This window comes from Ochotona curzoniae, unplaced genomic scaffold (assembly GCF_017591425.1).
Source record: "Ochotona curzoniae isolate NIBS_2020 unplaced genomic scaffold, NIBS_Ocur_1.0 scaffold_4683, whole genome shotgun sequence".
Taxonomy (NCBI): Eukaryota; Metazoa; Chordata; class Mammalia; order Lagomorpha; family Ochotonidae; genus Ochotona; species Ochotona curzoniae.
In genome coordinates, this window is record NW_024467121.1 from 12,768,777 (window position 1) to 12,785,727 (window position 16,951).

General features: G+C 41.8%; 2 protein-coding genes across 2 annotated transcripts in view; one reads left to right on the forward strand and one right to left on the reverse strand.

Annotated features, from left to right (window-relative positions):
* Nucleotides 1-1,725: 1,725 nt before the first annotated feature.
* On the reverse strand, nucleotides 1,726-15,467 carry TUBAL3 (tubulin alpha like 3). Its single transcript, XM_040968293.1, has 4 exons — nucleotides 15,267-15,467; nucleotides 6,069-6,312; nucleotides 4,077-4,225; nucleotides 1,726-2,670 (listed from the first exon to the last, which is right to left on the reverse strand). Exons 1-4 carry the CDS (start codon nucleotides 15,465-15,467, stop codon nucleotides 1,726-1,728), a joined length of 1,539 nt encoding a protein of 512 aa, XP_040824227.1.
* A 36-nt stretch (nucleotides 15,468-15,503) lies between these two features.
* NET1 (neuroepithelial cell transforming 1) overlaps nucleotides 15,504-16,951 on the forward strand; it is a 37,636-nt gene continuing 36,188 nt past the window's right edge. Inside the window, exon 1 of the mRNA XM_040968329.1 lies at nucleotides 15,504-15,646. Coding sequence (XP_040824263.1) covers nucleotides 15,519-15,646 — 128 coding nt within the window. The 5' untranslated portion in view covers nucleotides 15,504-15,518. The remainder of the gene's footprint in view (nucleotides 15,647-16,951) is intronic.

Sequence of the window (16,951 nt, forward strand, 5' to 3'; positions counted from 1 at the left end):
ACTGGGCCATAGCTCCAACCAGCACACTTAACACGCGGGGTAGGGATGGTGAGTAAGGTAAGAGACTGTGAGTAATCCCTTGCTAAGCCTCTGCTCCGATTGGTGACCATGAGAGATTGGGACTGTGGACAAACCAGGCTTGACAGGACTACAAAACCTACAAGGCCTATATGTGAGCTGGGTTATGGGGAGAAACAGGCTGAGCTAAGCAACCATATCCACTGGTACATGCATGAGCCAGTTAAGTGCAAGCTGGTTGGGCTTTACAACAGCATCCGCTAGCAGGTGCTGGAACTGAAGGAAAGTGCTGTCAGGATATATTACAGAATCATCTGGAAAGTGCAAGATCTTGGGTTGGAAGTGGGCCTTGAGCTGCAGCTCCCACCAAGAAGCAGGGGAACCAGGGCTGGTGGTGTACCTGGCTGGACAGGCAGTGGCATTCACTGGCATGAGTGTGGGCTGGATAGTGTGGTTGGTCAGGCTGAGACAGGCTCCAAAACCCATTGATGTGTACAAAGCCAGATGGATTAGACTTGACCAGTCTGCTACACACAATGACATGCATAGGAACCAGGACTAGAAATAGGCCAGATTATTGGGGGTTGCTCTGACTAGGCTGCAGTTTCCCCCCTAATATGCATGAGGGCTGAATGTGGTGGGCTGGCCTCAACATCCATTTGTTTGCATATAAGATAGAACTGAGACAGAACTGACTAGGCCACGGCAACCATCAATGTGTATATACTCTGAGGTAGATGAGGGACTGAGCCAGACTCCACATTGGCTGGCACACACATGTGTCACGACTGGGGTCACCTCTGATGAGATTTCTTTAGGAACTCCCCAAACTGGACCACTTGACTCAGAACTCCAATCACAATGAAAATCACAGGATCTGTGCTCTGACTGTGGAGTATATATGTCAGAACTGGGCCTCCTCAGGTTTTGAAGTCTGTACAGCAAACAGCATGCCCAGATGTACATTGGGGACATGACAACCAGTACATTGAGGCCTACAGAGGACATCTAATACCATAGAGGGCAGAACAAATTGGATAGGTCTCCTGGCCAAGCTTTGACAGCAAGTATCTGGGTAAATGGAGATTCTAAGGTGGCCTATATCAGCCGGTGGATCTTGGAAGGATTTCCTCAACCTTGGAGCAACAAAATCAACAACATCTCAGAACTATCCAATCCACTTGAGCAGTGTCCTCAGAACATGCTCCACATTGGAGACCCTTGGATGATGTTGAGTGGCCATCTCCATCCCCAGGTTCTGATGCAGTTGGGCTGCGGGGAGCAGCCCTCTCCCCTTCTCTTTCCACTTTCTCCTGATGCAGGAAGAAAAAATGTGATTGGAAACAGTTGTCTCATCCACTTCCCTCCATTCCTTAACTGTCCCTATCTTAATCTGTGATCCGCATGGGGTTACATCCTTCTTAACTATGTAAATATCATCAAAAATAAAATAAATTTATTATTTTTTAAAAGTAACCCACTAATTCAAAGAACTCTGAACCCTAGAAAGGTGCTAAGAATCAGAGCTGAATTAGACAGAAAAATATGTAATCTTTGTTAATACTAACCCACATAGATTAGTATGAAAAGCAGTCTTGCCTGGTTTGACTTATTCTACTAATCAAAGAACTGCTTTTCACTAAGCATATAATGGCTTGAAGGGAAAGCACATATTTTAACTTAACATTTTCACCATTCATGCTTTCATCAGAAACCATGTCCCATTTCCTCATAATCCTTCTCCAGGGCTGCCAGATCTTCCCTGGCCTCTGAGAACTCGCTCTGTTCCATGCCTTCTTGAATGTACCAATGTAAAAATGCCCTCTTGGCATACATGAGGTCAAACTTGTGATCTAGGCGGGCCCACGCCTCCACAATGGCTGTGGTGTTGCTCAGCATGCAGACAGCCCTCTGGATCTTGGCCAGGTCTCCTCCTGGCATCACCTTTGGAGGGTGATTGTTGATGCCCACTTTAAAACCAGTTGGACACCAATCTACAAACTGAACAGAGTTCCTCGACTTCAGGGTGGCAATCGCGGCATTCACATCCTTGGGGACCACATCCCCTCTGTAGAGTAGGCAGCAGGCCATGTACTTTCCAAGATGAGGATCACACTTGACCAGCTGGTTGGAGAACTCAAAGCAGGCAGCAGTAATATCTGACACAGAGGGATGCTCATGGTAGGCTTTCTCAGCAGAGATTATGGGAGCAAAGGTTGTCATTGGAAAGTGTATCCTTGGATAAGGGACTAGGTTGGTCTGGAATTCAATCAGGTCCACATTCAAGGGCCCTTCAAACCGAAGAGAAGCAGTAATGGAAGACAACACCTGACCTACCAACCTATTAATATTGGCATAAGAGGGGCGTTCGACACCAAGTCTATGATGGCAGATGTCATAGAGGGCCTCATTGTCCACCATGAAGACACAGTCTGAGTGTTCTATGGTGGAATGGGTGGTGAGAATGGAATTGTATGGCTCTACTACAGCTGTGGCGATCCGAGGGGATGGATAGACAGCAAACTCCAATTTAGTCTTCCTGCTGTATTCTACTGAGAGCCGCTCCATTAACAGAGATGTAAATCCTGAGCCCGTGCCTCCTCCAAAGCTTCGGAATATCAGAAATCCCTGAAGTCCACTGCATTGTTCTGTCTGGGGAAAGTAAAGCCACTGTGAGAAATCATTCAAATCTAAAGACAGTCAGCAGGAGGATAACAGTAGGATATAATTCCTTCAAACAAACAAAAACAATCCAGAAATAACCAGCTTACCACTAACTCTGCCACAAACATAGCTACTTTGAAATATGCTTGAGGGTATTAATCCAAAAACAATAATCTGGAACAATAATCTGGATCCTGACATGATGCCACAAGTGAAAAATTGTATACCTGATTCAATATCATGGATTGTAGTCAAATGCAGATATACTAACAGCATGGTACAAAATAACACAAACTACCAACTTTACCCTTTGCTTATAAGATGTATATGAAACATAAATAAATTTTATGTTTATATGTGGGTTTTATCACCAAGATAACTCACTTCATACATGCAAATATTTCAAAATTTAAAGAAGACTAAACTCTAAAGCAACTTTATTTCCAAGAACACCAGATAAGGGATACTTGATCTGTACAAGCAAAAGTATGAAGATTAAACTATCTTTCATTGTCATCTGTGTATTTATCCTTGTGGGATTTAAAGACTTTTTATCAACAACAAAAGCAAAACCAAAAATGATGAGCAAAATGTTCAAATAAGAAGGCCTAGCAATTAAAAATGTTGCTTAGGATGCTGGTATCCTATATCACACAGCCTGATTCAAGTTGGAGCTCCTCCACTTCCTACTAAAAAGCATCCTACTAATAAGCATCATAGTGATGTATCAGCTTGGTCCAGGCCACCCACATGGGAGACCTTAATTATGTTCATGGCTTCTGGGTTTGACCTGGTCCAGGCCAGGCTGGTCCTTGTGGGTATCTGGGGAGTGATCCAACAGATGAGAGATTCGTTTGTCTCTCTGTCCGCTTCTCAAGTAAACAAATAAACATATAAGATATACAGAGACACAAAAGAGGAAATGTCCACCACTTCTGAGCTCTTGTGTACAGTGCTGATAGAAAAGATTTGGTGTTACCCAAAGATTATAGTAAATACCAAAGCACTTATTCAACAAGGTATCTCCAAACTCAGGTCCCTATAGAAGAGTTAACTGTCAGTAACTTCACAAATAGTGGTGACTATTGGAAAAATAGTGTTCTGAAGTGGTTTGGAAGCCTCTTACAACAAGGTAAGCCTTGGGTTACCAGAAGCAAGGAAAGATGGGGCTACTGACAAAGAACAAAGGCTTTTGGCACCTTTCCCATCTAACAGTGCATAACCAAAGCCAAGGTTAAGATCCTTCTCTAGTTCTGATAATTTACACTGATGCCCCAAGTAAAAGGGTTAGGTGACAACGGTGAAGGTGAGAGAAAGAGAGAATGTGAGGGAGCCCTGCCACAGGGTCACAGCCACTCAGATAGTCTGGTCAGAGCAGAGGAAGAGACACTTGCCAGCTTCCGGATCCTCTCTAGCACAAGATCGATGATCTCTGACCCCACGGAGTAGTGACCTCGTGCGTAGTTGTTTGCTGCATCCTCCTTTCCACTAAGCAGCTGGTCTGGGTGAAAGAGTGAACGATACTTCCCAGTGCGGATGCCATCTGCAGAGAGCAAAAAGAACTTAGCACCGGTGGTTCAATTGAGCTGTTAGTTGCTAATCCTCCCAGTGTCCCCTATCTAGAACCCCAAATGTTTCTCTGGAGGATAAACAATGGCTATTGCTGTAAATGAACAATTTCATGTGATTCAAGCAAACAGTGGAAGGGATGACTATTCAGAGATTCACGGAACATCTCAGGAGGTAACTACATTTGCAGCTGCTCCACCTCCCATCCAGTTCCCCACTTGTGGTCTGGGAAGGCAGTGAAGAATGGCCCAAATCCTTGGGACCCTACACCAATGTGGAAGACTCAGAGGAGGCTCCTGGCTCTTCATTTCAGATCAGCTTGACTCTGGCTGTTGTAGCCATTTGGGGAGTGACCTGGCAGATGGAAGATCTTTGTTTCTCCTCTTTGCAAATCTGCCTTTCCAACGAAAATAAGTAAATATTCTAAAAACTAATGAGAAAAATTAAATGCTGGAAGGAACATGAAGAAAAGAGAACCATTACACACCACTGATGGGAGTGTGAATTTGAACAGCCATTTTGAAAACAGTATGGAGGTTCCTCATAAAACAAAGAAACAGAATTATCTGATAATCCAGCAATCATACTTCTGAGTATAAATCTAAGGAAGATAAAACCCATCTTGAAAGAGACAACTGTACTCTCGTTTTTATTGAAGTACTATTCATAATAGCCAGGAAATGATGAAGTACCCATCAGTTGCTGAGTAATAAAGAAAACGTGGTACATGGGCCAACACCACTGCACAGCAGGCTAATCCTCCACTTATGCCACTGGTATTTCAAAAGGAGATGAGTTCTTTGTCTAAACCAGCACAAGACCCTCCAAGACAACATCCTTCCAGGCCGAGTCCCAGAGGACTTGGAACTTTCTTCCTGTCTTCACCTTCTGCCTTTCCCTCCTCTGATTTCTTCATCTTTGAAAGTTGTGCTTGATTCTCCCATTTACCAAATATCTTTGGATTGGCATAAGCTAAAATATCTGCCTAAATCTCTAATACTGGGATGTGACTTCTTATCTTGATCCCAAGCTAATCTGCCAAAGTTCACTGAGAACATATTTTCTAGCCTGTGCAGCTCCTGCTAAGATCAAAGATCTCTGCTAAGACTCAGAGTTGCAAACTCCTATTTGTACGAAACAAAAATATAGATATTCTCTCAAAGCCTGTGTGACTCAAGTCAGAACACAACACAGTTTTTCATCTTAGCCTTTGGTAAGAGCCTCATCTATATCTATTCTTAAAGACATCAATACTGTCTTATTTCTTACTCTCTCATATTCTCTTTCAGAGTAACAAATAAATCCACATATAGACCTCAACAATTCTTAATTTTACCCTCTCAAAATTATTGATCTGTTCATTCACACTGACATTAATCTACTTTTCACTATAAGCTTGTAACTTATTCTACTCTATTCTGATAGGAAAAATCAACTCCAGTCTAGGATGAACAGATGATGTTTTATAATAATAAAGATGGCAAAAATATATCCCATTTAATATGCATTTCTAAAACCTCATCATTATAAAACATGGGGTCGTAAGATGTTTTTTAGCAATTGACTCAAATCCAGCAACGTGTAGATAAATTGAAAAAGTCTAAGCTAATTTCCTCACATAGGAAAAGTCTAACCTGATCTGCCCTTTAGCTACGTTTTTCTTTCTCATACAAAATGGCCATTGAATGAGGCTTTATGTTTCAGGAAATTCCACATGACTTTGTCCAGGCAGATCGGTATGCTCCGGGTATCCCAAGCACTTGGCTTGTTTATTTTCATTAGGTTAAGTACACACTGGAGTACAAACCTTACATTACCTATTACAGTTGGTTCCAAATCCACGAAGAGTGCCCTGGGTACATAATTTCCAGCTTCTGTCTCAGAAAAGAAGGTATTAAAGGATGTACTCATGTGCTCCGTGTTCGTGTTTTCCAGCTGATCCTCTTTACTGTTGAGAAGGATGCCATCTGGCTGGATTCCGTGTTCCAGGCAATAAAGTTCCCAACAAGCATCTCCAATCTGGACACCGGCTTGACCAATATGAATGGAAAGGCACTCCCTCTGAAACAAGTCTTTGTAAGTTAGAACCAAACAAGAGTTCTTAGGCAACATCAGCAGCATTACTCAGCACCTCTTGTTATAGCAGACAGAAACCAAGTTAATACCACAAATTCCTTATAATCAAAAGTGTCTCATGAAAACAAACAAACAAAAAATCACACAGGTAAGCTCTAGAAACAATCAAATCAAGGACTCCAATCTCATTTAAACAGTCTCTTTCAGTAACATAAATTAAGTACCTACTGTGAGAGAGAGACAGAAAGATCTTTCGTTTGCTGGCTTAGTCTCCAAAAATTACCTAGGCTGGAGCTGGGCCAGTCTAAATCTGGGAGCCAGGAGCTTCTTCCAGGTCTCCCATGTGGGTGTAGGGGCCCAAGGCCTTTGGCCATTCTGCTGTTTTCCAAGGCCAGGATAACATGCAGCTGGATGAGGAGTAGTCACAACTCAAATCCCAGTGGAAGATTAGCTTGCTGCATTCTAATGCCAGCCACAACAATTGCTAATTTTAATGATGTTGTATTTTGATTGCCTGAAAGTAGTCTATGCCAAAAGTTCACTTTAATATTTATTTATTCTTATTAGACAGTGTAGAAAGTCCACATGGTGCACAGCTTGACTATTGCATCTCAGAGTCCTTCGAGCAGTTTGACTTTATAAACTGCAAGGCAAACCTGTATTTGTCCAGAACTATGCTGCCCCTTAGACTAAGATTCCTCTACAAAAGGACCTCAGATTCCTCTGTCAATCATTGGCCTTTGATCTATGCAGATCACTGGCCTGTCAGGAGAGGGAGAGAACCCTAACGGTCACACCCCAGCGAACTGACTTGGACTCTGTTCCTGCACAATGGCTTCAAGCCCTTGTACTTTGTCTCTGTGATTTGTGAGGTGTAGCATAGTTCTCTCTGCCTCATGAGGAACTCAAGCTCTGTGCTTTCATAGAACTACCGTAGTTCTATGGTGTACAGTCACGCAACGCAAATGTAATGTCCTTCATTTAGAAAGCACCGCATTTAGGACTGCTGAATATTCCAACTTCTGTTTGGTACATACTAAACTATTTCATCATAAATAGCCTTTAAATTCTCTAATCTTAAAAGCAGTTTCATTTCTTCATCCCTTCTGTCAGATTTAAAATGCTCTAAATACATTAGCTACTTTAGTCACATCAAAACTTTGTTTCCTACATGTAAGTTACTACTTAGAATGAGGTGAGCTTTGTTTCCCTGTTACTAAAACCTCTCCATCCGTGAAGTCTATGTGCAGATTTCATACACTAATTTCCACCCTTAGCTGTCTACCAGTCAGTCCTAAGACTCCATGGAGATACATTCAGGAAACTTGCTCACAGAACTCAGAGAAAAAATTATTTTAAAAGTGCTGTTCTTCATGTAGTTTGTTCAGCAAGTGATTCGGATATCAAAGAAATAATAATACTTTTTAACTCAGTAGGAACAATTTGACCCAACAAACACCCTTTCCTGACTTTTAGAAACAGAGTATGAAATTGCCTTCCCTTTATTTGCTTAACCTTTTCTTCTTTCCAAACCGTGAGTCTCAGTAGAACACAGCATAACATTGTAAAATGTTCACTGAATGTCAACACTGGTAAATCTCAGCAAATTAAAGTGTTGCTAAAAAGCATATATGAGTTACTAGAAAGGCATAACTTAATAAACTTTCAATTTTGAGATCATTATAGATTCATATGCAGTTGTAAGAAATAACTCCCAAAGGGTGAGTATTTGGTACAGTGGTAAAAATGTCACTTGCATCTCATAGCACGATATCTGGTTCAAATCCCAGCTCTGCTTGCACTCCAGCTCCCTGCTAATGTGTGCCTTGGGAACAGCTAGTAAATTCAAGAGGTTGAGTCCTTGTCAACCTTGTTGGAAGCTCAGACTGAGTTCTTCTAACCTTAGCCTAGTTTAGCCCTGGGTATAGTTATTCACGGAGAGAGCCAGTGGATAGAAGACATTTTCTCTCTCCCTCGCTCTCATTTTCTCTCTTCTCTCTCTCCTTAACCCCTTTTTTCTCTCCCCTCACCCTCTCCAAATAAAATAATGATAATAATAATAAAGATCCTATTTCTTTGCAATGGAAATATCTTTCAAGTACAACATCACATTCAGGATGTTGACAGTGAAACAATCAAGATGTAGAATATATCCCTTGTGTTGAAACACATAATTTTTAAGAAGTAGAATGATTAGAATTGGCCTTGTGCCATAGCAAGTAAAACCACTGCCAGCAATGCTGGCATCCCATATGGGCACCAGTTCAAATCCCACCTACTCCACTTCTGATTCAGCTCCCTGCTAATGTACCTGGGAAACCAGCTGAAGATGATCCAAGTGTTTGGGATCCTGCAACCACATCAAGAAGACCCCAAAAAGTTCTTGGCTCCTGACTTTAGGAAGGTATAACACCAAGCATTTTAGCTATGTGGGGACTGAATCAACAGAAGGAATACTCTCTCTCTCTTGCCCTTACTTCTCTCTCCCTCTTCCTTACCATATCCCTTTCTTTGTATGTGACTGTCATTCAAATAAAGGAATATTTTAAAAAATCAGAATATTTTAAATATAATTAACATTAGAGTGTCTAATGATTATAAATAAAAAGTTTGAAAGATTGCTTCCATTGAAGAATTAAAAATCCGATACTGAAAATTGATTCACACAAAAGCAATTTAAGAGTAATAAATTTAAGACTTTAAAGGGTGGACTCAAACAGAATTCTTGTAAGTATTGTTTATGATTGAACTAAAAAAAAGTAAACTCCAGGGAAGACAAAGAAGAAAAGATATCTATGCACTTTACCCTGCTACGCATTTATAATCTTGGCAATGGTAACCCGGGTCTGAAGTTCCCAGGAATTCTGACAACATAACTAAAAAGAAAGTCGCTGATCTCTGCAGCAAAACCAGCATGCCGGGTACAAACAAAGGAAAAAAGTAAAGGAAGGAATGTTTCTTGCTTCCACACTTCAAGCAGTGGCCACTAATTACTGCAAATCAAAGGAACTTTACTGAAAAGAAGCAAAACTACAGAGCTTCCAAACTATACAGATAAATATTGGCAGAATATTTCTGCCAAAAATGTTTCATCAAAAATTCTTCTCTCATAGGAAGCACTTACTGAGAATATCAGAGGGTGGGAGGCTGAGTGGAAGTGCCAAACATAATAATTAAAACTTACTATAATACCAGATTGACACTGTCAACAACAGACAAGGACCATAGCCACTTACCATTCTGAGCTGAGCGTGCCCTTACTGCCCTGTGGAAATGATTAAGGAACATTCCTAACTATGCTTTTTTATCACCAGCCCGGAAGTGGCTCCACCTGAGCGCTGAGAAGCCAGCTTCACTTAAAGCAGTAGAGTCCCTTTTCAGTTCTCTGGTCTCCCAGTAGTGTGCTGGACCTGAACAACCTGTGATTAAGTTTGCACATAACTGCAGATGAACTGACCATAAGTTATTCAACTTTGCTTCCAACTTTCATCTACGATGAAATTAACCAATGTTCATTTAAAAAGTCCTCCTCTCTTATTATGCATGATGGGGGAAAGGAGAGAATGTGAAGAAAATGTGTTTCAATAGCAAATCAGCTTTTTGTATTACATGAACACAACAGGAGTATTCTGTTAAGTAACAATTCAACAGGCCCTAAATACATGAAGCAAAATAGGAACGTAATAAATTTTTTTTTTTACCTCTTTCTACCCCTCATGCACCTCAATCATATCATTTACATTGCACAGGAAATTTGGAGAGTTTGGTTTATCATAATTTATTTCACTGTTACATATAATAATTCTTATATTTATTTCACTGTTACATATAACAATTGGATTGAGGCCGGATAACATTCCCTTGCTAGGATTCCCTTTATATACTGTTATGGGATCAACTTTTTAAGATGTTTCAAAACTACTTAAAAGCAATTTCATTCTATAGTTTTTGGGTACAATGTTTTCAGATTTGGAAGAACTGATTTATTAAGTAGTTCCATAATAAGTATCAATTATTTTAAAGGCTGTGTTAATATTTTCTTTTATTGTGTATTTGTCTATTATTTCTTTTTCTGTTGATTTTTGCTTTATGTATTTTGAGACTGTTATTAGGAACTCAGATTTGAATTTTCATGCTTTCTGTAGACTGAGACTTTTTATCATTTTTGACTGACCCTGCAGCTGTACAAAGTATTTTGCCTTAAAGTCTTTATGATAAATACTAGTAACAAAATGCCCACCAAAAGAGCAATTGATAGAGAAGCTGTGGTGCATTTACTCCATGGAATACTACTCAGCCATCAAAAAGAACAAAATTCTACAGTTTGCAACAAAATGGTCCCAACTGGGGACCATTACACTCAATGAAATAAGTCAATCCGAAAAGGACAAATGTCATGTGTTCTCTCTGATATAAGGCAACATTCATGCAAAATGCAAAGCAAATAGATATATATGTAAACATATATATGACATATATATATACCTATATTCTCATAGATGAACTGTATAAAGATTAGCATGCCAAGGTGTAAAGATACAGTGGAGCATACATCTCAGCTCCTGAATAAAAGGAGGACTCTCAATGAAGCTGTTACATTTATCTTGACAATATAATACTAGATTTTCTATTGTTGTCTAAACCTACAATGCTATGATATACTTAAATAAAAGAATGTTGGACTTGTGACTGTTGTTGAAGACCTAGACTTTTGTAAATAGTGGTGGTCAATAGTGGGGTGGGGGGAGAATGAGCAGGGAGAAAGTGGAGGTAAAGGGGGAACCTTTATACCTACACAACTGTATCATGGAAAATAATAATGATAATAAGCAAAAACTCATTATTACTTTAGTGTAGTTTGAGAAATAATATTCGTACATCTTTCCTCCTCTTTACATTATTACACACTTAAAATCTTTTAGTATTCTAACATTTTTATGTGCTGTTTGTATGTATAACATGACACCATTTTTTTCTACTTTCAGACTTCAATTAGAGAATGTAGTCAGTTATATATAATTCAATGTCTGTATTAGTTATACCATCTTATTTTGTGCTATCGGTTTGTTTTCTTGTGCCCAAGTTCTCTTTTCTCTCCTTTCTGGTTTTCTTTGAAAAAAAAGACATTTTAGCATGGTAATAGTTGTATTATACAGTAATTAAAACACATTTTAAATTATTCAGGGTTGATGATTTATGCCACTTCTTCCTCACAACTTTGGAAAAATGCAAAAGTCATGGAGATCTCCATCAGTTTCACCCTGAACATTTTATGTGTTGTAATATTCATAAGGCCAATTGTGTCTGTCTCTATTTGCTAATTTTTAGGACTCTGGTAGTTCCACATATTAAGGAGAAATAATTAACCAAGTTTAACTTTATAAAATTAGAGTGACACTAGTTTTTTTTTTTTTTTTTGCTACACTGACGGTTTTTTTGTTTTGTTGTTGTTTATCTATTTTTGTTTTGCTACATCAAGTTTTTTCTTATTCACACCCGACATTTTCCATTTGAAGGAAGCTGAGAGAAAATATGATAATTTGAATATACCATTTCTGGTCCACTGACACACTCAGAAATTTCATTAATTTTTGTAAAAATTCACAACCTCAGAGCTGTGAGTAACTTAAATTTGCAAAGAACCTAGCATAATCACCCTTGTAATAAAATTTAAGAAGGATATCTTATCTTTAAGTCATTTTTTTCTTGGAAATAGTAACTCCAAAAGAGGGAAACTCAACAGGTAAGTGGAACTTTGAGTCTGAAGAGGTCTCTAGAGTGAAGATCAGCTCTGTGTGTGCTCTTGGCTGGGGTACCACCCCAATATTCACTCAGACACACTGATACAAATGTTGCCATGATGACATTTTGTCCTCTAATTAAGGCACCGGTTTTAAGAGAAAATTTGAGTTTTATTTTATTTCATTCTATTTTGAGGAAGACGGAATTTCTCATGGGTAGCAGCCTCAGTTTCAGCTGCAACACCTATCAAAGAGTTTTCACTTACCAGCTTAACCTTTAAATTTTAGGTGACAGGGCCTGTACATTGAAAAAAACCAATCCCTTGGAATATATCATATACAAACACACACACACTGTGATTTCAACACACTTAGTGCCTATCCTTAGGTACTAAGAGTGAGAAAACTTCCAATGGCTACATCTGTGATGTTTACAGTTAGGATTTCCTTTGTTTTTAAAATAAGATTTATTTATTTTCACTGGGAATGCAGATTTACAGAGAGAAAGAGAGGCAGCAGCAAGAAACATCTTCTATCCACTGGTTTACTCCCCAAGTGGTCACAATGACCAGAACTGATCTGATCTGAAACCAGGGATCAAGAGCCTCTTTCGGGTCTCCCACGCGGATGCAGGGTTCCAAGGCATTGGGGCCATGCTGCACTACTTTCCCAGGCCACAGGCAGGGAGCTGGATGACAAGTGGAGTAGCCAGGATATGAACCTGTGCTCATATGGGACCATGTGCATGCAAAGAACTTAGCTACTAGGCTATCAGGCTGGGCCCTCCTTTGCTTTCAAAGTTCCTTTCATTAGAATGCTTGACTCGGCCAATTCATTGACCAAGTAATAAAACAAAGAAAACCCCCTAAGCAAAGAATTCTATTTAAAAAAAATACTCAGCTCCAATAAAGAATTCAATTTATATTTTGAAATTCTGAAGTTCTCTTCAGATAATTCCACCAGTAGCCTTAGTTCCCACAGCAACAACAATAAAAAATTGTGCGTTTCATCCAACCCCCACTTCCACCCAGTCATCACATTCAAGTTTCTTTCTTGTTTCTTGTTTCCATTTACAGAATTCAGCCTTTCATACCCTCAATGATCTTGGTCAGACGGCCTGTGCATCAACGTCTAAACTAGTCTCAGTCTATCTCTGATTAATTGTGCCTTCTCTAGACATTTTTCTTCTCAAGTTTTATTCTTCTCTAAAACCAAACTGATAACTTCTCAATTTGGGGCTTTCTGTTTTCTTCACAGGAATATCGGAAAGCCAATCAATGTAGTAAATAGGGAGTGAAAAGCTGGAAAGGGGAGTACGACTTAAACATCCCCCGCCACGCCCCACCCCTACATACACAATGACCCATTTAAGGGTCATAAGCTTGATACTAATATTCTACTCAGTTGTACCCATGAGGACTCTGCCACTTGTCTATGAACTAAATTTTTCTTCTTAAGTTTGCCATAAAAGAAGCCTTCTCATTGGCAGTTTAAGATCATAATGTCCTTAAAGCATTCTGGTTCTAATTCCTATTTTTCTGTGAAAAACACAAGAACTGAAATTGATGAGATAACAAGGAGACAGTGAGACTTGTTGGAAATGGCAGAAGAAAAATGAGGAATAGAAATTTCTGACTGTTTTTCCCTGGAAGACTTGAGTTATGCATCACCAGTCCATGCTAGTATGATCTTTACTCTTGCTTTCAGAAAAATAAAGCACTTTCATGTCAGCGGGCAAACAACTTCTGTCCCGAGCCCCCAGGTCCCTCTACCCTGCTCCAGCCTCATGAACTCAATTGCTTCTTTTGCCCGGTCTCCACAAGCCAAACAGAAGGAATCCTGACTCAGTTTCTTTCTTAGTACACCCTGAAAATTCAACCTCCCAGCTGTGATCAATAGCTTCCCCTAGGAATTTCAGAGAGCCAGCCAGTGAGCTTTCAATCTTGGATGATGGTGGAGAAATGACTGAACTGCACCTGTCTGTCTCCCTCCCATCAGCTCCTGCCTGTGTCTCCCCCTGCCTGTGCTGCCAAGGCTGTCCAGTTGTGTCCACTTCATATCACTGTCCATGGTCGTGTCTGGGAGCTGTGGCTTTGCCAGTGGCATGGAACTCCACCACCTTCATTTTATGAATGAGTTTATGAATATCCACCAAACTTTCACTCTCCACTGGTTGCAAAATGAAATTTAATAAAGAGAATGACAGCTAAGCTAGCATAGTTTGGCCCTGTCAATAAACCTTCTGAATGCATATTAACAATTGTTATCATTGCCATCTCTGTACATGGTTTACAGATGAAGAACTGAAGTGGTAGAGAGGTTATTCAAATCTAGTGTAGTTAAACGAGAATCTGAATTAGCCTGGTATGACAGCCCACATAATTACTGAATTAAAATGTCTTCACTTGGCAGAAGCAATTAACATTTAATATCACCATCTAGTAAATGATTTTGTAACTTAATTATAGGTATACTAAATATAGGTGTTTTTTTGTTTGTTTGTTTGTTCGATTATTTTTCAATTTCAGGGGGCAGTATGGCAGCTCAACCAGCTAACTCTCCAACTGTACCTTCCTCCGCTGCTTTCCCTAGCCAAAAAACAGGAAACTGGCTATTACATCCCAGAGTTTGAAGGGAGAGTATTAGCCAATGTTGCCATTGTGCTGGGCCCAAGGCAATTCTTTTTTTTTTTTTTTTAAGATTTAGTTATTTTTATTACAAAGTCAGATATACAGAGAGGAGGAGAGACAGAGAGGAAGATCATCCATCTGATGATTCACTCCCAAAGTGACCGCAACAGCCGGTACTGCGCCGATCCGAAGCCGGGAACCAGGAACCTCTTCCGGGTCTCCTACATGGGTGCAGGGTCCCAAAGCTTTGGGTGGTACTCACTGGTTTCCCAGGCCACAAGCAGGGAGCTGGATGGGAAGTGGAGCTGCTGGGATGGAAACCAGCGCCCATATGGGATCCTGGCGCGTTCAAGGTGAGGACTTCAGCTGCTAGGCCACGCCACTGGGCCCCGGCAATTCTTTATATAATCACTTCTCCCCATAGGCTAAAGATCCGGCAACCTAAAAGGCTCTTTCCCTTTGGTGAAAGTCATAATAAATGGGAGAAAGGCTATAGAGGCAACGGGCCTTGGAGATTCAGGTTTGGAGTCAGAAAGAAACTCAAGCTTTTCTAAATCCCATTTCTTGCTCTCCTTCCCTCCTCCATGAGTCTGTGAAGAACCCAGAGAGTGGGAGGGGCGGGACTCTTATCTCCTAGCAACCGCAGCCTGCTCGCTGATTGGCTGATCACTGCGCAGCCGCCATTTTCAAATCCCCGGATGACGGTGTCAGCGGCTTTGGGCTGGCGGATACTTTCTGCTTGGCGGACGCCGGTGGGCGCCGTGCCCATCCGTGCCGGTCTCCCGGGCACCCGGCCACCGCCCCACCCCCTGTCCACGCCATGGAGCCTGAGCCGGCGGCGCAGAAGCAGCCCCGACCGCGGAGGCGAAGCCGTCGCTCTTCTGGGGTCGGTGTGGACGGCGCCGCGGGGCCTGCGGCGGAGACCCCGGGGGAAGGAGCAGAGGGGAGGTGAGTGCTGGGGCGGAGAGGGCCCGGCTGGCCGTGGGTGCCGGGCACCAGGTGAGGATGGCCGCCGGGGCTGGAGGACGGCGATGGGTGCCCCTGGCAGGTGGGTGCCAGCGGGCGGAGGAGCCGCCTCGGGCCTGGACCGTCCAGCCCTGGGAGGGACGGCCGGGCTTGTTGACAATCTGCCGGCTGCTTCCTAGGGAGATGTCGGACAAACCACGGGTTGTTTGGTGACCCAAGACCCAACTGGTGGCTTCAGGGGTTAGAGTTCCCAAGTACAAACACTGAGACCAAAGGAGTACCGGAACTGGTCATCGGCGCAGACACCAGACCTGGAGCCTCCCAAGTTGGAGTTTTCAAACCTTTTCTCGGCAGCAACTGGCATGTCTGTGAACGCAGCACAGCTCAAAGCTCCAGACCTTCAGAGGAAGGAAATTAAAGCCGCTGCTGGCCTTTCCAATCCTGGGTCGCATGCATCTCTGTGTATGGAAAGGGTGCAAACGAGATGGCATGTTCTGCAAGCTGTGTCTCTTGAGGGGAAAATAGAGTGCAGTGTGTCCCCGTCGAGGTATTGCATGCAGCAGCCCCAGTCACCGAGGGTTCCCTGTCTGTAAAACTGGTGCTGTCACAGTACCCACTTCGTGGAAGGTGTGAACTCCATTGGCTCTAACAGTGAGTGTGCTCAAGATACTGCCCATGTGGAGAAGGCGCTCAGCTTTTGTCTGTATCTCCACCTTTTCAAAAGTCTCCAGTTGCATGTTTAACATTGTTTAGATAAACTACAGCCTTTTATATAACTTCTGTTCCTGTTATGCCTAAGTATGCCCGTCCTTTTAAATTTTTTGTTGTTCATTTGGCAAGGAAGCTAGGAACTGAATTACTTGAGCCATCACTGGTACCTGCCAGAATCTGTTGGCAAGAAGCTGGAGTGCAGAGTTGGGACTTAGAATGTGGGTGGGCAGTCCTCACCAACAGCTTCACTCCTAGACCAAAGGCCTGCCCTTCAGTGCCCTGTGGCACCTTTGTTTTTGTTTTTTTTTTTTTTTAAGAATTATTAATTTATTTGAAAGGTAGAGAGAATGAGCTTACATCTGCTGGTTCACTCCCCAAACCTGGAGTAGCCATCATGTCCAGGGCTGGTGCAGGGCGAAGCCAGGAGCCAAGGACTCCTCCTGAGTCTCCCACATGGGTGGCAGAGGCCAAGAGCCTGGGCTGCCTTCCCAGAAGTGCTAGCAGGAAGTTGATCGGAAGCAGAGCCCTCTGAACCCCTCAGTTCCTATTTGGAAAGTAGGAAGATGCCCTCTTTCT

Coding starts and splice junctions, on each gene's coding strand:
- TUBAL3 (XM_040968293.1), bottom strand. CDS start 15,467: ATGGGCACGGCGCCCACCGGCGTCCGCCAAGCAGAAAGTATCCGCCAG. Junction 6,313..15,266: donor TCATGGAGGAGGGAAGGAGA/GCAAGAAATGGG, acceptor GACTTGTTTCAG/AGGGAGTGCCTTTCCATTCA. Junction 2,671..4,076: donor TAGAGAGGATCCGGAAGCTG/GCAAGTGTCTCT, acceptor TACTTTCCCCAG/ACAGAACAATGCAGTGGACT.